The following is a 21,850-nucleotide window of genomic DNA, read 5'->3' as shown; positions in this document are numbered from 1 at the left end:
CCCACCAGTGCAGACGTGACATGGGTTTTTGGCTATGGGTGCGAGGTGGATTCTGAGTTCAAAATCACAAGGATCTGTGAATGCCCAATTGCGGAAGATCACAGGCAGGGGAGTGAAATTGCACTCGCGTCCTGCCTGAGGGATTCCTGTCTGGTTATTGCAAACAGGGCGCTGGACTAGAAGGACCTTCGGCTCGAGCTGTCGGGGCTCATGCGAAGACCATAAGCAGGACACGAGCGCAGCAGCACTTTCCCTACTACAGTACACGTGAATCCCAGACAACTGGTATTCAGAGAATCACTGCCTCCGACAGTGAGTTTGATGGTGGCTTAGGAGGCGTCCCTTGCAAAAGAAGAAGAAAAAATCATGCAAACGAAGAATACCCTTTTTATTTCAACCGACTTTTACTTCGTTACCTTCCGAGAAAGAATAAACTCAATTTCACCCCCGCCCCGCCCCGCGAATGCGCGCCGCCGCCTATCAAGCGTGACCACTAGGAGGCGCTTTCCGCCAACAGAATAACACCTAGAGGCGAGGGGAGGTGGAGCAGGGAAATCCTCGCTTGCCATTGGCTGGTTCGCTGTGGGGTGAGTGGCGTGTTTCTTGCGGCGAAGGTAAAAGCGAGGGTGGGAGGGGGAGTTGTAGCGAGCGTTCCACCGATGCCGCTTTACGCTGTGGGGGAAAAAAAGCCTCCGCGAGAAAATGGCCTCCCTTTCCGACCCTCGGAACTACGAAAGCTCCCGGCATGCTTAGCGAGCGCAGAGTGGCCCAGGAGCGGGAGGGTCCTCGCGGTGCGCTCTGGGAGGCGTAGGCCGGAGAAGTTCGGAGCCACCGACCCCGCCTCCTCCTCCTTTCCCAGCTGCCCTTGCGCGGGTCCCGTGCCTCGGGTGGAGGGAGAGGGAGGAGGAGGCGGGCGGCGTTGTGGCATCGTCAGCGCGGCCCTCTCCGGAGCCCCAGCCCCACCCACCGCCCGGCGGCCGGCCGTTGTTTTATGTTAGCGGGCGTCTAGTGAAGAGGAGGAGGAGGTGGGGGGGGCGGCGGCGGCGGCCGGTGAACTGGCGGTGGTGCCGAGTGTGTGGGTGGGGCTGGCGCGGCGGCGGCGGGTCCCGCCTCCTCCTCTTTCTCCCTGAGGGGCCACCCAGCGGCAGCGCAGCCCCATGAGCCGCTCGCGGGAAGGGCGTTAACAACCCCGCCTGGCCTCCCCCCGGTTCCCCTCAGCCGAGCGAGCGAGCGAGCGTCGGCCTCCTCCTCCTCCTCCTCCTCCCTCTCTCGCCTTCCCCTCCCCGCCCTCGGAGCGCCTCCTGTCAGGCCGGCGCGCGCCCTCGCCTCTCCTCAGAGAGCGTAACATCCAGCCGCCCGCCGCCGCCGCCGCCACCCTCTCCTCTTCCTCCGGGGGCATCACCCAAGGCACGGGAAGCCCGCGACGGGGCTCGAGCGGAGGTACCGCCGCCGGGAGCGCCGCGGCGGAGTCATGAAGATCAAAGATGCCAAGAAGCCGTGTAAGATTTCCCTCTTCCTGCCAACCCCTCCTTCCCTTCTCTTTTCCGGGGCTTGAGCAGGTGTCGGCTCGCTTTTTAAAACGAAAACCCGGGGGTGGTCAAACCAGGAGGGGAAGTGCCACGCCGCTTTGCTTGGCGTTGGCTCACACAAAAATAAGCCAGTCGGTGTTGGGTTTTGCATCTGTGGTGTTTTGGTAGCCAGAGGCACATGCTTGGGTTGAGATTTGTAGAAGGAGCGGGGAGCCAGTGCGGTGAAGTTTGCTTTTCCGTTATTGTTAAGAACTTGACTGGGTTTCAGTGAGTAGTAAGGGATGGCTGTGTCCGCACCACTTTTACACATTATGCATTTTCTCTGTAGGAAACACTCCAGTCTGTCAACATGTGGAAATGATGTGCAGGTTGTCCTGTCTGATACCTGCACACATTTCTGTTTTGTTTTGTGTTCACGTGGCGTGTGTGCTAGGAAACTGCCATCAAATAGTGTTCCAGTGAATTGGGTCTGTATATGATGCTGTCTCTGACCTATGTGCTTTTGTCATACTTTCCCTACAGTAGTCCTCTTTAAAATATGATGTGATGTTTGAACTGCTACATAGTTATTTGGTACATTTCCCTCCTCTTCTGCCTAAAAGATGTCCAAATATCAATACTCTGCCCTCAGGCCAATGGCCAACAGCCAATTTAAAATATATGTCACAAAAATGATTGGCAGGGAAGAGGAAAGAAAGCCAACTCAGGCACTGGTTCCAAAGCTCTGTCAGCTGGAATGGTAAGAGTACAGGAAGAGGTCTCAAGAAAGGCCCTGGAGTGGCCCTGCTTTCATTCTCTCCCTCTGTTGCAGCTTGAGGAAATAGCTGGTGTCAAGTGATGAAAGGATGATATCCCTGCTTCCTTTTTCTCCCCTTTCTACAGCCACTGGCCCTTCATGTAAATTAAAGTTTACATGTTTTCAGTGGGTGTGTGATTGTGAAAATTGGAAACAGATTTTTTTCATAGATCCTTTTTAATATTGTGAATTATTTTAGTTGCTTAATATATTATTTCATATAGTCCTATAAGGAACTTTAATAATACAAATCTTCTCAGTGACATCGCAGTAGAAGCTAGGATTAAGTTCCTGTGCAGTTATTAGCACATTCTTGTTTAAGTCATACTGTGACAGACTTTGGGGAGCACTTAAAAAACAACAACAAATAAGCTGTTCAGTCACACGCATGCATTCTTGGAAGTAAGTTCCACTTGTGTTACTCCTGACATAAGGATACATAGGACTGCAGTCTAACAAGCAATAAATTCTCTTAAAGCCACGCTGGACTTACCAGTAGTTTAACAAAGGAGTGTTTTACCCACCTACCCCTTTTACCTTTTGCCCTGAATGGCATGTGCAGTAGGGCCCCAAGAGTAGGCAATTGGTTCATTTTAATTTTGATATATGTATTCTGAGAAGCTTCTGTTTTTTTAAATAGTGGCATGAGAGAAGTATAAGAAATTACATTTTAGGAACATGTGATTGTTAGCATTTACCAGTGTTTTATAATAATATATATATATATATATAAAAGATAGTCTTGCAGATGTGGCATATGCCTCTTGCCCTTTGATCCTGGAAGGAAAATACTGTAGGAGTCTGGAATTTAAACTGAATAACTTAGTAAAATGGGAAATTGTATCCAGTAAACTTAATAGAAGCAGACTCTTTGTAAATAGTTGCAAGAGCTTTCTTATACAAATCTTACTCTTTGGTTTTTTCCTTTGCTAACTGAGATTATACAATGTTTGTTTCTCAAATGTCCAGTGTCACATTAATGAATAAAAAAAAAGCTCCAAGAAAGTGCCAACTGCCATGGTGACTTTGCACAAAAGGGAGGTTATATGTTAATTGTCACTCACTTTCTGTTGTTCCTTTTGACAATTACTCTACTCATAAAATGCTTTCTAGCAGATTTATAGACCACTGGTAAGCAGCTCATACCTTTGTTCATGGTTATATGTGAACATAGTTAGGTTTACAAAAAACACTTTCCTGCATTCTGAGTGTTGTAACAAAAGTTGAGGGGGCTGTGCTCCAAAGTAAGCAACAAAACACACCAAATGTTTAATAAGAACAACATGAACAATTAATGTAACATTTATAGGAATGCATCTAGAACTTATTTTTATTTCTGTAAGCATACATTTCCTGCCTGTCAAATTATTTAAGCACAGGTAAGGTAAAAAAGGGACGCAGGTGATGCTGTGGGTTAAACCACAGAGCCTAGGGCTTGCCGATCAGAAGGTCGGCGGTTCGAATCCCCACAACGGGGTGAGCTCCCGTTGCTCGGTCCCTGCTCCTGCCAACCTAGCAGTTCGAAAGCACGTCAAAGTGCAAGTAAATAAATAGGTACTGCTCTGGGGGGAAGGCAAACGGCGTTTCCGTGCGCTGCTCTGGTTTGCCAGAAGTGGCTTAGTCATGCTGGCCACATGACCTGGAAGCTGTACGCCGGCTCCCTCGGCCAATAAAGCGAGATGAACGCCACAACCCCAGAGTTGGCCACGACTGGACCTAATGGTCAGGGGTCCCTTTACCTTTAAGGTAAAAAAAAAGGTAATGTCAAGGACCCCTGGACAGTTAAGTCCAGTCAAAGGTAACTATGGGGTTCAGCGCTCATCTCACTTCAGGCCAAGGGAGCTGGCGTTTGTCAACAGACAGCTTTCCAAGTCATGTGGCCAGCATGACTAAACCACTTATGGCGCAACAGAACACCATGACGGAAGCCAGAGCGTACGGTAACGCCATTTATTTAAACGCAGACGTATACCTGGCAGATAGCTCAATTCTGTACATGTCCCATTTAGTTTAGTGAGCCTTGCTGCCTAGTAAGTGTGGTTAGGATTGCCACTCAGGTAATCTAGCATCAGGCAGCCATGTCTGAGTTGCCAGTGAAGATTTTGCTACATTTCCTGTGACATTAGTCTAGATTTATAATCCTTGTCTCAAAAGACTTAACCACTTGCTTGGCTATTATGCACTTTGCATATGTAGAAATAATCACCTAATCACATATGAATTTGTATTCTTCAAATTAAGCCTATGCTCATATTCCTGTGAGCACAGCTGAATGACAAAAATAATTTCTGGTTCCACCAGATTTGCAGGTGCTGCTTTCCATTAGCTGATGTTTTTGCTCACTAAGAAGCAGTGGGTTGTATCTGATGGTGACATTAGGCAGTGTCAGCATTCAATAAAACCCACTGCTCTCTAGTGGCAATATATGCTAAATGTGGCACCTCTTCTGCTTGGGTAGGTCTGGAAACCTGATTTTCAACAGTTCTCCTACTCGCCCTGAAAACCTGCTTACGTGGGTTGCAGAATACTCCAGAACAATAGAGTAATGGCGCAGAAAGCTACCATAAGCATCAGGGATACTGGCTGTTTCTGATAATGCCGCCCTAGGATACAACCCATGTGGTTGGTCATTCTCAAGAGTTAGACCCATTGAAAATAATGACCCTCACTAACTTAGGCCCATTCATTTCAATGGTTCTATTCTTGAGTACAATTTAATTGGCTACAACTCATAGGCTTGTATCCAATGTCATACTAAGTAACTGTCCCAACAGCACAAGAATTTACACTTGCGCAGGGGGACTTTCCCTCTTCTCTGTGCCCCTGCCCTCCCCAGATCTATTCTGGAGCATTGGTGGAACCCCCAATGTGTGGGGCAAGGAGAGTGGGAGATGGCTACTTAGAGTTACAGTGGGTGCAAGCCATAGTCTGTAAACACTGACATGTTGAAATTAACTTTTTCTGCTTTGCTGCATACATGCAGCTGTGTTTCATAAAGAATTTTCCAGTGTATGGACTAAACTTCCTGAATTGCTTCATTGATGACAGTGGGGAGAATGCTGAAGAAGACTCAATACCAGTCAACCCTAAATTGAGTGTCATGAGGTCTCGACCCATGATAAATCTAGTACAAAAGTCTTTTGCAAAGAAGAGTTTCATACATTGTTGGCGTCTGTAGTGCAACCTTTGTGAGGAAACTGCTACCGCAGCTTCCCCACTTCTGTTCTGAAGAAAATACTTCAAAGAAAACCGAGCTATACTTTCATGTCTCATAAGCAGCTATTTTATAAAAAGATATTGCCCACCCACAAAACATTAATATGGACTTAATAACTAACCACAAGTAAATGTGAGTGTTCATCTTTATGGCTAAAAATTATAGCTATCTTGTTGTCAGGAACAACCAAGGTTCAAAGATTACTTGATGTCCTTAGTCAATCTTTTAGTATCTAGTGCTGAAGAGTTATAAACAAGTTGCTTATGTCCAAGTACTTTAAGGGAGCAGGGATTGCAGTTTTATAATTGCAAGTTGAAGAGGAAGCTACCTAAAAAGTTTCTGAAAAACCTTCCAAGTGGGAAGTATGTTGAAGTAATGGTTAAGCCTATACAATATAGGGATCTATATTAATATATATTAAATTGCATATTTACATAACTGTTCTCAGAAGAACAGTTCAATGGGACTTACTTCCAAGTAAGTGTGTGTAAGATTGAAAATAGTAGTTTTTCAGGGACCTATAAATGTTTAGATTGACAGAGGAGCAGATTATTTAACCTTATGGATTCTGCTGCTCTTAGAAGTCATCCTGCCCATGCCCCCCCCTATAAATAATTCACATTTCTGTTTACTATATAGTAGGGTTAAGAGCAAAGTCTTCTTATTTACTTGACTTCTGTTCTGCCTTTCTAAAAAAGAAATCACCATGATTAAAAACATTTTAACTCACAAAGTAAATCAGTTGTGAAAAGAGTGTTTTTCAAAACCCATCTGGAAAAGTACTTTCCAAGTGGTATAATTCACTTTTTAAGAAATCCATTTTTGGATTGTGATTAGCTTTTCGGTTGTTTGTAGCATGCAGTTGGTTTGTCATTACTGGCTCAAATGTGCTAACAAAAGAGGATACATAGGAGTGATCTGGTCCACATTTCTTATGATGTCAAGCAGTTTTTGCTAATTGCTTAGAAAGACAGCAGGGAGACTGTTAAGGTGCTGGCAGCGGAGAAGACGTTCATTCTCAATTTTCATATGCATATGATTCTCTAACAAGTAACTTTGTTTCACCACAGCTTTCCCATGGTTTGGTATGGACATTGGGGGAACCCTCGTGAAACTTGCATATTTTGAACCTATTGATATCACTGCAGAAGAAGAGCAGGAAGAAGTTGAAAGCTTGAAAAGTATTCGCAAATATTTGACATCAAACGTAGCCTATGGGTCCACTGGTATTCGGGATGTCCACCTTGAACTCAAGGACTTGATACTTTTTGGGCGAAAGGGAAACTTGCACTTTATCCGATTCCCAACCCATGATCTGCCTACTTTTATTCAAATGGGAAGAAGTAAAAACTTCTCAACGCTGCATACGGTGCTCTGTGCCACTGGTGGTGGTGCCTATAAGTTTGAAGAAGATTTTCGCACAGTAGGTAGTTCTGTTGTATCCTCTGTTACATAATCTGTTCTTGAAGTACATTATAGTCTGTGGTGATTAAGTAATAAGTCTCTGAAAGCATTGCCTTTGCTATCATAGGCAAAGATCTGATGAGCCAGGATACTTCTGAATTAGTACTTTGGACCTGTTTGCGTAAGATCTTTGCATGCATGGCAGTGACAACATGCTGGAAACAATTTTTGTCCTGCCTCTTCATCTGCTTTCAAAATAGTCCTTTGTTCTCCTTATAACTGCATTAATAACGACATTAATTCAGAATCAGTGACTAACAAGCTCTTCTTCCTCTGATATAGACCAGAAAGTTGTGCTATATCATGGTCAAAATTTGAGCACATAGATTTTTAGCCATTGCACCGTTGACAGTTAGCATTCGTCTCTCATTTTCCTTTGATAGGAGCCCCCAGAACCCAATATTTGTATGCAGGGTTGGAAAACAACCAGAAATGTTTTGCATACTTGGGATTTTTTTCAGTCCTGGGTGCTTGTAATATGTGGGCCACACTTCCTTGCTATGGCTTGTCTATTGTCATGAGTTGCCTACTTCTGTCTGCAGTCATCTAACCCTTTAAGAACAATGACTGTACCATTTTTATAAAAGAATTAAGGTCAGTCCTTTCCTGGGTAGTTCTGGAATAGCAGTGAAGATTATACTTAAATAGTGGATGTATGATGACTTCCTTTCTCATCCAGTCTTTTGACAGTGAGTGTAGGTGGAGTTAGCCGAGTTGTAAAGTTTTATTTAAAGTGTTGTCAAAAATGGTCTGCAAGTAGAAATTGAGTGCATATAGCCTGCAGAAGAGTTGTGTGGGCCTTGCATGTTCTTAATTTGCAATGCTTCATCTGATTTGGATAAAAAAAGCGACAAAAGAGAGAAAAAGAATTTGAGAAGCTAATTTTGAGAAACTGTTTTGAAATATTTGCAGGAAATGAAAACTACTGTTAATATATATGCCAGAAATAGAGAAGCTGATGAAAGTCTAGGAGTTTTGTGGGTTTCTTACTACTTACTGGCTTGATTATTTTGAAAATGCTGGTATAAGTTATCATTCTAAAGACACGATAACAAATTTATCTGCTTGTGTAACAACTGTAGTCTTTTAAAACCTGCATCTGAGTGAATTTGACTTAAGCTGATATCATTTTGTGATGAGAAGAAGCCAAAATAATGTCTCTTTTGCAATTTTGCAGATTGGAGACCTCCAGCTGCACAAACTGGATGAACTTGACTGCCTTGTCAAAGGCTTGCTGTACATAGATTCTGTCAGTTTTAATGGCCAGGCAGAGTGCTACTATTTTGAAAACGCATCAGAACCTGAAAGATGCCAAAAGATGCCTTTTAACCTGGATGATCCATACCCGTTGCTGGTTGTAAACATTGGTTCAGGAGTCAGTATTTTAGCTGTCCATTCCAGAGACAACTATAAGAGAGTAACTGGAACAAGGTAGAGAATTTAAAGAATGCCAGAATAAGCTATTAAATGAAATGATAAATCTGTGTTCATGGGTCTCTTTCAAATGCATACACATCATTGAAGAAATTGCCATTCAGAAGTATCTTTTTATTTTGCAGTGTGTTTAGCTTTCTTGTCTTAAGAGCAGTGTGAATTCTTTTTTAGAGTTACATTTTCATTTTTTTTGGTTAACCACCTTCACAAAATAACTTTAACATTTTTTATTATATTATAGGCGGCTTGGTTAAAAAAATGGAATACTTTTAAAAAGAAAGGAAGAAAATAGCAGGATTTGGGAAGATTTATTCTGTTTTTATTAGGACTATCCAGCTGCTGATGGCTCTTGCTACAGACACAATTACAATAACTTAGTCCTAGTCGACAGGATATTTGTGGTTACCCTAAACACCATTTCAGCTTCCTTGGTTGGGAGAGGCACCTCAAAAGATAAATGCTTGAGTTGGGTTCCATAATAATTGTTTTGGTTGGTGTTGCTGTTCCTGATTTTTTAATACTGCCCACCAAGAACTTTCATGATATGGTGGGCAACAACTAAAAATGAACAGCTTATTATTCATCGTTCACTAGGAATGTGTTTTGCCTAAGTCCTTATGTAGATTGTAGTCAGTTGAGCGTATTCAATTTATTTCCTGGGTCGCACAGGTAAGATGTCTAGAATTAAAATTGTTAATTTTAAATATGCAATTTACAAGCCAATGCGTTTTCTTTCTTTTTTTCACACCAGTCTAGGTGGTGGGACCTTTCTTGGCTTGTGCAGCTTGCTGACTGGATGTGAAAGTTTCGAAGAAGCTCTAGAAATGGCATCTAAAGGGGAAAGTACACATGCCGACAAGCTAGTCCGGGATATTTATGGAGGAGATTATGAACGGTTTGGCTTGCCAGGGTGGGCAGTGGCATCTAGGTAGGTGTTATAGGAGAATACACAGCACCATAAAATTTTTTGCTGGATTTAAGAGGCCTTTAAAAAGATGGGTTGTTCCAATGTTAGTCATATGCTGAAATCAGCTGACTTAATTGATTTAATTGAGTAGAACTTAATTGGCTACAACCCATTGATTTTTAATTAGAACACCTAATAAGGAATTTAAAAATGTGATTTGTTTACTTAATCTATTTATTTACAGATACATAAGAGGAAACACAAATTGTATCCAACTTAGTATTTGCCACTTGGAGAACAGAGCTTCCCTGCCCCACCTCCAGATTTATTCTGTGCACTGCACACAGTGGTTTAGTTAGCTTAAAGTACTGACACCTAAATTTTAGCCTACGTACATTGATGCAATGAAACCAATTTAAGACACCCATATGGTGCATGCCTGTAGTGCATGAGCTTCCAAAACATGGCCCATGCCTGCATAATAACAAAGAATTAAACTAGGCAGTTGTGTCTGGTTTGTACTCTGCAAGTCTTTGTTCTAATTACACACGAGACGTATCCTGTTCGGTAGCTAATCTAAAAGTAAATCTGCCAACCTCAAGCCATTGAAACGGAAAGTGGTGTCTGCTAACACAACGCAGTTGGACTTGGACTCAAACACTGTTGCTCTTTCCTTGCAGTTTGACCTGAGTCCTTCAACTCTTGGAGCGATGAAAGGCTGCCTAGGTTCTTCTGGGAAAGGTGAAGGGCCTTGGGCAGTCAGCAAGCACAGTTGTATATTATTGGCTGTGTTTCCGCACTTACCAGCCCCAGCTAGAGATCCGTGCCCTAAGTGAAAGAAAGACCAGCATAGAAATTGTATTTTTAACAGAAGATTATCTAACATTATGGCATCTCTCGTCTTTCAGCTTCGGGAATATGATCTACAAGGAAAAGCGGGAATCTGTTAGTAAGGAAGACCTGGCTAGAGCTACACTGGTTACTATCACCAATAATATCGGATCTATAGCACGGATGTGTGCTGTAAATGAGGTAAGCTTTGTTGGGCAGGAACAGCAGAGACTGCAATGCATTTAAAATCCAGATTGGAATAGTGTGAGAACTAACAGGTTCTTTCTCTCACAAATCAGAGGTGGCTGTTCAGGATCTGCCTTTTTCTCTATTTGGAGATTTAAGTTGATAATCACTATTTAAATCAAAAGTCTTCAGGTCTTTAAACATTTTACTATAAGCTTTTATTTTTATAATAAGACTTAAATATAAAATATGTACCTTACTGAGTTCTTCTTCCTTTTTTGTGAGAACACACTTCTGTCTTTGCTGCTGTCTGAAACATCCCATCTGTTTCAAACGTGTGGAAATATGGAAGAGCAGTTGCTCATCTGGAATATTGCTTGCTGCCTTCGGCTTCTTTACAGTGCTGCCTTGTTGCATATGGATCAAGCAGCATTGTACAGGGCTATGAAGGCACAAAGTGCAGCTCCTGTCAGAGTAGTGGCTTGGTTCGATTGTATTACACTTGCTTGATCCAAATAAGAATTTGTTCTTCTCGTCTACGATGAAGAATACAGTGGCATATACAAATCACCCCGTTTAAGTTGCCAATACCTGTTGCTATGGTATATGTTAGCTAGCCTGGACCTTGCTTACAACTTGAAATGACTTTGGTTGACCATTGTTCCCTTGCATTCACATAGCTACCATGTTACACTGATAACAATTATATAAAATGCCTAGGAACGCAACTCTATGATTCTATGAATCTTATGTGTTCTTCTTTCCCCCATGGATAGCTCAGTTGATTAGAGTGTGGTGCTGATGATAATGCCAGGGTTGCAGGTTTGATCCCTGTATGGGCCAGGTGCATATTTGGGTTGGGCTAGATGATCCTCAGGGTCCCATTCCAGCTCTATGAAAAATAGATTACAGAGGTACCAGATTGAAAACCAGCTAGGTGAGATGTTGAAGGCTTGGGCAAATAAAATGGTCTTTGCTTTGTGCTAGAGGAACATCAGGTTTGGTGCTAGCTGAACCTCCCTGGAAAGGAAAAATCCACAAGCAAAACTGTATGAAAGCCCACCTTTTTGGGTTGCCACCTACCTAACATCAAAAGGTGGGGGAGTGAGTGGGTGCTGATGAGCTTAACATTGGATGGGCTTGGGGTCAGAATTCATGTGATATTTAGGTTCCACACTTGATCCAGACTTGTACCAGCTGAACAGAGTTCCACTACAGACCACCCTTACTGACAGAAGGTGAGGGGAGGCAACTTTAATTAATTTCCCCCTGCAACCCCTTGCCCCTACTGAAAATATGCAGGGGGTTGGCTTTCCAGAAAGCGGGTCTGCAGGAGCGGGGAAGGCGAATTAGTGAACGTAGCCTTTCCCCCAGCAGGATCTATACCAGGGGTCACCAGCCTATGGCCCGGGGGCCAGATAAGGCCCAAGGGACTCGTTTATCTAGCCCACAGCGATCCCCGCCGCCACCCACTCTTACCGGCACGGGGACCCACTTCCAGGTCGGATGTGCACCGGAAATAGCATTTGCGCACGCGTACGGGCACACCCTCCGGCTCGCCACGCGATCATCGCTCAAGACACCAACCCGAGGCAAGGAAAGCTTGGAGACCCCTGATCTATACATTCACAGAAGGAGATATCTGGCCCCAACTTTCTGGCAATTTACGCAATGTTTAATGCATGCATTAATAGTTTATGGGTTTTTGAAGCACACATAACTTTGCAAACTGTCCAGGATTTAAATGTGGTTAAAGTATCTAAATGTTACCTAAATGTTAGTTATACAATTTTTTTATTGTTAATTGACTCCACGAGCATTTTCACACTTAACTGGGAATAAACCCCAGTGGGACTTACTGATGAATTTGTGCTTAGAATTCATTCATACATAGGATTGTGATGTTAGTCATTCTTGCATCCCAGTGAAAACTTGTATTGCTTTTGATTATATCCCACTGAGGAAACTCTTGTTGTTGTTGTTTTTCTTTAGAAGATAAACCGTGTTGTCTTTGTTGGTAACTTTTTACGTGTGAATACGTTGTCGATGAAGCTTTTGGCATATGCACTGGATTACTGGTCCAAAGGCCAGTTGAAGGCTTTGTTCCTAGAACATGAGGTATGTATGACCACGGCTATTGAATATAGAGCTAGACAATTTTTATCTTCCAGTACAAATGCCATAATTTTAAATTTATTTGTAATGGTTTTCTTCAGTCGTGATTTGGAAGATGTGTAGCTCTAGAAAGGTGTGGTTTTTTTGCACCTGAGCTGTTGGGATGGTAAGAGAGATTGTATGCCATGAACCGTTTTGGGGAAGCAGGATTACATTTTAAAGAAAAATACTGTTCCTGCATAGGACAGACGGTTGCATCCGTGGGTTTTTCTTTGAATTTCTCCATTCACTTTTATGTTTTGGTTAATGAACTGAATGCGCATAATGGGTGCAATCCAGCCAAAGTTGAGTACTTTAAAGCATGACTGGTGTCAATGGGAGAGCTTGAAATCTCTTCCATTGACATTACTGGTGCTTAAAAATGATTTGCTGGATTGTCCCCCAAGTATTTCAGTTACCTGGGAAAAACAAACAAGTACCTTAATGAAAGTTCTGGGATAGTAAATGGCATGGTTGTACCTACATGTGTTAATCTTTCAGAAATAATAAATCATGGATTGCTGTCTTTCTTGTCAGGTACCGTAGGAGGGCTTGACAGTCACGAGTTAGTGCCTTTGCAGCTCAGATACTGCATTTTCGGTCAATTCCTCTCTCCTCACTAGAGCTTCAAAATTAGCAGTTGTCAGGCTCCCTCTTTGCCACAATAATTACCACCAGTCTCTCAGACAAAGCTCTCCCCATGACTTATTTGCCCATGCACGATTTGCTCCAAAACTACAGTGGAGAGTAGGGATGTTTAGGCAATTTTGAGAAGGCTGTCTGATCCAGCTCAATGCAGTGCTATAGAAAGTATGCTCAATGGTATGTTTCCCTCCTTTTTAGCCTTTGTTCCTCACTCTTTAAGTTGCAGGGAGGTAAACAATATGCTGTGCACACGCCCCATAATGGTATCTTGTGGGCAGAGCTGAGAAGGTTGTTCATGTGGCAATGTTCCAGCTGCCATTCACAGGCAGGGAGAGAAGGGAGCAAAACATAGGTGGGGTCAGTGCAAAGGCTTGTTTAGAAGTTAGTTTATCCAGAGTATTATCAGTAGATTGACTATACTGTGGATATATTTCTCCTTCCTAATTTGTCCAGGTATCCATTAGGAAAAGGCAAGAGATTTTTGTCATGTGCTTCTGCCTGTTTTGAAAAAGGCCAACTTTAATATGGTAGTCAAAACCTGAATTGTGAAAAATCTTCTTTTAAATACAGGGATACTTTGGAGCAGTTGGTGCCCTCCTTGGATTGCCAAATTTCAGCTGAAGTGCAAAGCATCACAAAACTGAATTATTTCCTACCTTTCTGGCATTATTACAACACTGTTTTATATCAACTGGAACCAAAGGGCCGCTGTCTAGCTATAAATGTCTTTAATTGTAAGAATGATGAACTGTCTCACTGAGACAGAGTTTGAAGGCTAGGTGTTTCTTTCAGAAGCACCTGGTGGTTTCCTTGTGTAAGGCAACCTCTAACACACGCTGAGAGTTCAGTATGCACTACAGCCTCTGAGAAACGAGCCTAGAAATCAGAATTGGAATATTATTCTTAGTTTAGCTGTCCGAATCCTGCAGCGCTGATCAAATTTTGCTCCAAAACCCCCCTCCAGGCTATTAGCTTGCATCTAGTTGTGTCAGCCTTGTGCTGAATGTTAATTTCCCATTGGGTCAAAAGAAATTGACCCAGGGCCATAACCAAGTGCCATCTGCTAAAAATGAAGTTCTTTGATGCAAAGAGTTTTTTTCCATCAGTGCAGAGAGATTACAGTGTGTTCAGACTTCCAGTATTAAGGTTTCGAGAAAATAAAAATGAAAATATCAGCAAAGACTTTGTACAATTGATTTAAGGTGAGTTAAACAACTAAATACTCTTGTGTTTGGCTACCAACTGTATGGTCAGATTTTGTTAAGCTTTGCAGTATCCGAGTTCATTTGGTGATTAAATGATGGCTGCCTGTGTTGGACGTTCTTCCACGTAGGATTTTCAATCAAACATTAAAGGGCTATATCAGAAAATGGCCAATAGAAAAAGTCCATAGTTCAAAACCACCAAACTTTATTAAAAACTTGGCAGCTGGTGCGACTGAGATCAAAGTAGCGATAGCATTTCAGTTCTTACATTGACAGTTCTGGTGGGATGGCTTTTGTGCAATTCCTCAGTTTATAGAAAAACACTGAAAAATTAACCCAGATGTCAATTTAGGGCAAGTATTAAGGCAGCTTTAGAGGTTGTACTACACAAACTCAGAAGGTCCAGTGGTCATTGTACTCCTGATAAACGGTTCCAGATACTGCAACAGTGTGGCCTTGAAATAAACTCAACATATTGGGGCTACTCCTGTATTTTCACTGTCTGCTGTTTTCAGACTTGATTGTAAAAGTTTACAATAGTGGCATATTTGTAGATTGCTGCAGCAAAGCTTACCATAAGACCTCAGAAGAAGAAGAAATCATCTCAGACAAGAAAATTTCTATGCAGAGAAATACATAATTGTATCTCGAGGAATATGCAGATATCCAATCCATGAATGAAGTTTTCTAGATGGAAATTTACCACTCCTACTAGAGCTCAAGCTTAGTGCTTGATTTACTTGATCAAGTTGATATTATTTGGGCACATCAATCCTTTATACAGCAATATCCATATGGAAAATGTATCTCTAGATATCTAGTGTGCATGGCTTTTCAATTTTTAAAATTCAGTTCCATTTAACTACATTTCAGCGCTCATTGTCAGTAATTAGTGTTGATGTTGCTTGTGTTGACCTAAAACTAATTTCCCTTTCTTGCGACTTAAAAATTGGTGATCTCTAGAGCACGCAGCAGTGTCCGGAGATACATATTTTGTTGGTCTCATGCTGGACAGAAAATACAGGCTGAACCAAGTTTCTTGTTAAAGAGATGTTGTACTTGACTATTGTAACCCCATCTTTTTTAAAAAGAAAAGTATAACAAATAATTCACAAATGGTTACATGGCAGTAACGCTTTGCCTTTAAAAGATTATATATCTTGGCCTCATGTCTTAACCTAAGTGTTTCAGTTAAAGCGTATGCTCTTGGTTGCAATTTATATTTTTTAGTACATATCCTGGACTGTAAGAAAATCATCTAAAGTATCTCTTGCTCTGTATTGAGTGCCATTCAGAACTGAAGATGACTGAAACAACTGGACAACTCTTCCATTTTAGTTCCTAGGCAAATGCATTACAAGAGTTTTGCTCTAGAAGCAAGCAGGTTTGACATGTGGTGGCCTAGTTGACACATCACATTAAATCGGAGTTTAAAACAAACTCTGATTTAGTGTTCACATGGTGCTGTTCTTCTCCTGCTTCCATGCCATGGATGAATGAGCCAGAGTCTGGTGTGTTGTGTCCATCAAACTTTGGGTTCATGGTTTGTTTCCTCCACACTGCTTATGGTTTGTTTTAGAGGAAACAAACCCACGACCTTAGTTCAAATGGCCCAACTGGCTTGTTTCATCTGCTGTATAGAAGCAGGGGAAGAGTGCTGTGGAAATGTCTGAGGAGTGTGCCGCCAGCACACTGCTCATTTATCTTAAAGCAAAAGTTTCTAATAAACTGTGGCTTAGTGAAACAGCTCAGTATATCCCACTACAGGAAAATCATAGGTTTGAGAGAAACCCTGTAAATAAAAGCATCAGCAGTTTCTGTGCCACACAAGTCTGCATTTATTACATTAAAGCAAAACGCTTTCCCTGCCTTTTTAGATTTGTAGGAATAGATGCTTCCAGTGTTTTGACTGTATGTCCTGGAAATGTTATAAATCCCCATCATTAATACATGGTTCATGTTGCTAAAATGGTCTCATTTAGCACAAAATGAAAAGACTGACCTCTTTTAGCTTTAGCACTTAATACATAGGACTGCTAAAAACTTTCTGGGGAAGATAGAAAAATTGCTGGTTAGGTAAAGCAAGAGGCTATTTCCTTTATTTCTTTAAGGAAAGGGAAGAGGGGTTCTGAATGTTTTGGCTCTTAAGTCTAGTTTTAAGTGTGCCTTAATGTATCTCTCGAGTTTCAACAAATTGGACAATAATATTTCTGGTCTTGGATATTATCTGTGGTCCTCTTAACACGGAATGGTGCAAATTCTACAATTGGCCCCTGTCAATCAAATGAAAAATTGTAAAGCCAGGTGGGCCACTGGGTAGCTAGACCTTTTTTACTTATTTTTCTCACTGTACCTTCTCAATCATGTAATCCTTAGTGCTCTTTGGGGTGCAGTGCGATATGTAGCCCTGGGTGCAATATAATACTAAAATAAGAGAACTTCATCCTGTTCAGAAGGCAACAATCTCTTTAACAAGCCAAATCATTTTCAAGTTCAGTGATAGTACAATGCAATATCCATTCCATGAAGACATTCTGTAGCATTTTCCTTCCCCAACCATTAAACTTTGTAATTAATTGGCCACGGGGGGGATTCATTCAACTAATGAATCTCATCAACAGAACTCCTGCGCATGGGCTTTTGCTTGTGCAACAGGGCTTTCCCCACCCCCACCTCCAAAAATGGTGCTGTGGGTGATCAGGAGAACCCCAGGAACAGCCAGGGGGGATCATTCTGTATTGTAACCCGAAATGGCATAATGCGTTCCACCCCATATATTTTGCATTCCTTACGTGGATTTCCATGGACATTTTTAAAGCACCATTCCACTAAACCCACGAGGGAAGTATAAGGACCAGATCGCCTTTCTCCTTGCTTGCCATTTGTGTTCTGCTTTGCAGTAGCTAATAAGCCACATGAATCTATTGGAAGGTATCCCTACCTTCCCATCAACATCCAGATGTTGGACTACTCTCATCATCCCTGACCATTGGCCATGCTGGCTGGGACAGATAGGATTTCAGAGTCCAACAATATCTGGCAGGCCACAGGTTCCCCAGCCCTGCGCTGTCTCTGTGCCATTGAAGTTGATTGTCTGCAACCCTGCTAGATGTCACTGATCAAGCAGATTAAGGCTAATAATGCGTTCGTCCTTCTAATTGTACTGCTGCTTAAATCATGTAAGAGTAAATCCTGATTTGTTACTATTTGCAAATGCTGTGGACATTGTACCTTTCTTTCAGCATGCGGGGAATTCAGGCAACCGTTGCTGCCAACATCCATTGAAGTGACAAAACCTTAAGTATTTGACCGACAGCATGTGTGAATCCTAGCTACACCACTGAGCCAGTGTTCCTTAAATTCTTTGAGATATTCCTCTGGGCTGCCTCATGGATTGCTGTTGAAAATAGGGATTAAGGATTTAGCACAAGGGTAGGCAAACTAAGGCCTGGGGGCCGGATGCGGCCCTATCGCCTTCTCAATCCGGCCTGCGGACGGTCCGGGAATCAGTGTGTTCTTACATGAGTAGAATGTGTCCTTTTATTTAAAATGCATCTCTGGGTTATTTGTGGTGCATAGGAACTCGTTCATTCCCCCCCCCCAAAAAAAAATAGTTCAGCCCACCACATGGTCTGAAGGACGGTGGACCGGCCCACGACTGAAAAAGGTTGCTGACCCCTGATTTAGCATATTTAGTCCTCTAATGTGAAGTGGGTGCACATCTTCATCCCAACCCCAAGTATACCATATCCTGGCACCAGTTGTGTACAGCATAGTGGAGATATGATGGGGCCGGGGAGAAGGTCATCACCTTGCCCATTACAGAATTAAAAGCAGCTACATGCTAAATTTTTAGATGTCTGCTACTTTAATGTGTGAAGCAGTCCTTAAAAGAGGTTTTGAATATTCTTCAAGTGCTTGTACTGAGATTAAAATTTCTGTTGCTTAAGGATTCAAACATGGCTCATTTAATCTCCCAAATATTCATGCATTCATGCTCTGTAAATAGTGCATATAACAATAAAACTGAACTGAATGCATTTAGGTTAAGTAAAAAATAATAATAAAAAATTAGTGGTAGATCAAAAATATATTTCTAATTGAATGTTTCTACTGATAGGCAATGTTTGGCTGTTGGTTATAATTTCCAAAAGAGGATTCAGGGGTTGTGAACCTTAACGCACTGTGCCATTAAAAAGGGACGCTCCTTTTCATTATAATTCAATTAAAGTACAGTATAATAAACCTTAACCTTGCTGAGTTAAGACTATAAAACTTGGGAGATAAGAGAGCTGAAGATCAGATTGCTTACCTGCGCTAAATGGAAATGCTGGAAAAAGCAGCGCAGGATTGAGGCGGCAGGTGAAAAACAAGATGCCTTAATTGAGAGGTGATAATCCACTTAAATTTTCTTAGTACTATCATGCCTAGAATGCAGTGACTTGAGGTTTCCTAATTCCAAAAAGCAATGGCCATATTCCGAGCTTTGGTAAAATTAGAAAGACACCCGCAGCAAACATTTCCCTTGGTCTACGTAACAATATTTCTCTCCCTCCCACAACCCAAAAAGATGTTTTGAGATATGGCAAATGGTCAGGAAAATTGTGAGCATTCATTTAACTCTGACGATCGTGCAGCTGATCAGCGTTCAAAAAGTTTGCCAAGTGTACGTTGGCCCACAAATCCTAACTCTACACCGGTCTCAAAGGTGCTCCATCTTTGAAGAGCACCTTTTTGGGCAGGAAATGGCAACATGAAAATAAGTTCAAAATGGGTGCATTTGGTATGCACCACTGTAGAAAATAACGGGTCTCATGCCGTAGGAAGGTTTAGGCCAGGCTTCCTCAAACTTGGCCCTCCAGATGTTTTGAGACTACAATTCCCATCATCCCTGACCACTGGTCCTGCTAGCTAGGGATCATGGGAGTTGTAGGCCAAAAACCTGGAGAGCCGAGTTTGAGGAAGCCTGGTTTAGTGTTTAGTGTTAGTCATTTAGTGTTCCTTGTCCTGTTCACTGTGATGGATAAAGTAGATTGATGGTACTTTAACCCATCGCTGCTTTGTTTTGATAGCAAATAATGGGCTACTTCAGTTTGGGGGCATAATGCTAAACTCATGCCTTGTGAAAGAGTTGGAAGTAAGCTGTGGGCTTTAAAATTTCCCCCCTCCCCATTATCTCTCCGGCTAAAACATCAAAATCACCCACTTTCTGTTTTAAACTAATCTTAAATCTTTTGTGTCTCTGAATCAACCAGGGAAGGGAGAGTATTTCTGGTTAATTTAATCAACGGTTTGTTGACACACTGGGATCCTAAACCATGGTTAGATGTTGGGTTTGTTTCAATAAACCACACTTCAAAACTCTTCATTCCCTTCCCAGGATGAACTGGCTAATTTGCAGTTGTGCTGGAGGTCAGGGAAAGGGAGTGTAAACCCAGTACTTCTCTTTGAAGTAGCACTAAGCCACAGGTGGCTGACCTTTGACCTGCTGGAGCAGTGTGGCCAATGGTTAGGGAATGATGGGAGTTGTAGTTTAGCATCTGGGGTGGCCACAGGTTACGCACCTCTATACTAAACCATTGTTCAGTACTACATTGGAAACAGGTCATGATGATGTTCCTTCATGAGAGGCTAGATGGTGGATCAAAGAAATGGTTTTTACAATCAGAGTTTCAAGTCTGATAACTACTTTACCAGACAGACAATTTATCAAAGTGTAATTATGCCTCCTGGACTAAACTGTCTTATAACTGGTCAACAGTTCATTAAAGCTGAGAGTACATCATGAAATTTGCTTTTTATAAAACAGGCTGCAATTAATATATGCTTTACAGAGTAAGTCACTTTGTTTTCAAAATTTCAAAAAGTTGTTCCTAAGTTTGTGTGTTGATCATCATAGCAATGTCCATTCAAATAATGTTATTTGATCTACATAGATCAAATGGCTGCATCTATTACTGTTTTTATTGTGAACACATTCCTTAAAAAAAAATCCAATGTATTATGGGTAAAGTTCCTCCACAAGACGCTGACAAATAAATGTGGACAGAATTTCTTCTGTAATCGCAACAAATTTAAATATCTTCGGCTTTGGTTGTTAATACATTTCAAGCAATAGTTTCGAGTAACTGTACAGCTTGTTAGCTTAAGGTTCAATCATTACAAAAGGATTTTTTAAAGTTTTGTAGGTGGGGAAGTTTTAATATACAGTACATATTAATATTCACATTAATGGGAAATAGGGAATATTTCGTATTTTCCCACTTGTAATGGCAAAGTTGGCATTTTAACTCTGGTTTTGAATAGTCTAAAAGACCAAATTGTAATTGAAAAATACTTCTTGATTCCATTGCAGGCTCACATTCTGCCAGCTTACTGTGCATATAACACTTAACCATAACAGCCGTTTTCAAATAAGTTGCCTTACTTTGTTGCAGTGAATTTATTGTCTTTTTCTCTTGTTTACTGTTCTGACAATGATGTTAAAAATGTATGTCTTGCAAATGTTTCATTCATAGTTGCTAAATTATTTAACACGTCTCTTGTAAATTGTTTTTTTAATTTATTTTCATCATGGACGCTCTTCTGTGTCATTTTCATGCCACGATGGAAGCCTATACCGTAATCATTCCCATCGCCACTGTATAAAAATCCTCTGCTGCTTGCATGAGTAAATGTGAAAATTTAATTTTGTTGTTTGATGGGCACTTTTCATTTCCCCTTGTTCTACTACTGTTCTGTATGAATGAACAGAACTTTTACTTTTTTTTCTAAATAAATACCAATGGTTGATTCTCTTCCCCCATACTTTTTAATTCCATGTACCCTTGCAAGCTGTCTTAATAAAGGGGTGAGAAACCTGTCTTGGATGCCTTTTTTATTTTATTTTTTTAAATGATGCTGAATTTCTGCATGGAAGATCCTACACTCATAACAGTATTCCTGTTAGTGGGTACATAGCTCAGGAACTCACTGCATACTGCTTGCAAGGCTGCGGCTCATACCGTATTTTTCGCTCTGTAGCATGCACTTTTTCCCCTCCAAAAATGAAGGGGAAATATGTGTGCGTCCTATGGAGCGAATGCAGGCTTTTGCTGAAGCCTGGAGAGCAAGAGGGGTGGGTTCACACCGACCCCTCTCGCTCTCCAGGCTTCAGGCAGCTATCCGCAAGCCTTTGGAGTGCGGTGGGAGTTCCGAAGGCTTGCAGATAGCAGCCTGTTCTGGGGTTGGGGGAAGCTCGGGCTGCCCCAGCCCCAGCCCCGCAGCTAAAAACGAAGCCAAGACAGCCAGCGGGATGGATCCTGCTCGCTGTCTTGGCTTCTTTGCTCTTTGGGGCTGGGGGGGAAATAAATCCCCCCCCTAAAAACTAGGTGCGCCCCATGGAGCAAAAAATACAGTAGTTTTATCTTGGTTCAAGCCACACATTGAGATTCAGCCACATAAATGCCTTGGTTGAAGCGAGCAGGGCCTGATTATTAAAGA

The 21,850-nt window shown here is 41.9% G+C and overlaps 1 protein-coding gene across 4 annotated transcripts in view; it reads left to right on the top strand.

Moving 5' to 3' along the window:
- Positions 1-866: 866 nt before the first annotated feature.
- Positions 867-21,850, top strand: part of LOC308469914 (pantothenate kinase 3) — a 33,251-nt gene continuing 12,267 nt past the window's right edge. For 2 of the 4 annotated variants that reach the window (XM_080993014.1, XM_080993015.1), the window contains exons 1-6: positions 867-1,499; positions 6,613-6,965; positions 8,184-8,437; positions 9,192-9,368; positions 10,256-10,379; positions 12,357-12,482. In XM_080993014.1, the coding sequence (XP_080849140.1) occupies positions 1,472-1,499; positions 6,613-6,965; positions 8,184-8,437; positions 9,192-9,368; positions 10,256-10,379; positions 12,357-12,482 (1,062 nt within the window). In that variant the 5' untranslated portion in view covers positions 867-1,471. Of the gene's footprint in view, positions 1,500-6,612; positions 6,966-8,183; positions 8,438-9,191; positions 9,369-10,255; positions 10,380-12,356; positions 12,483-13,733; positions 21,231-21,850 lie in introns of those variants that run through there. The other 2 variants (XR_013982154.1, XM_080993016.1) reach the window with 2 other exon arrangements.

The sequence above is a fragment of the Podarcis pityusensis genome (assembly GCF_964106645.2).
Source record: "Podarcis pityusensis genome assembly, chromosome: 2".
Classification (NCBI taxonomy): domain Eukaryota; kingdom Metazoa; phylum Chordata; class Lepidosauria; order Squamata; family Lacertidae; genus Podarcis; species Podarcis pityusensis.
Note: the sequence above shows the minus strand (reverse complement) of the source record. Positions and strands in the feature narration are given on the sequence as shown.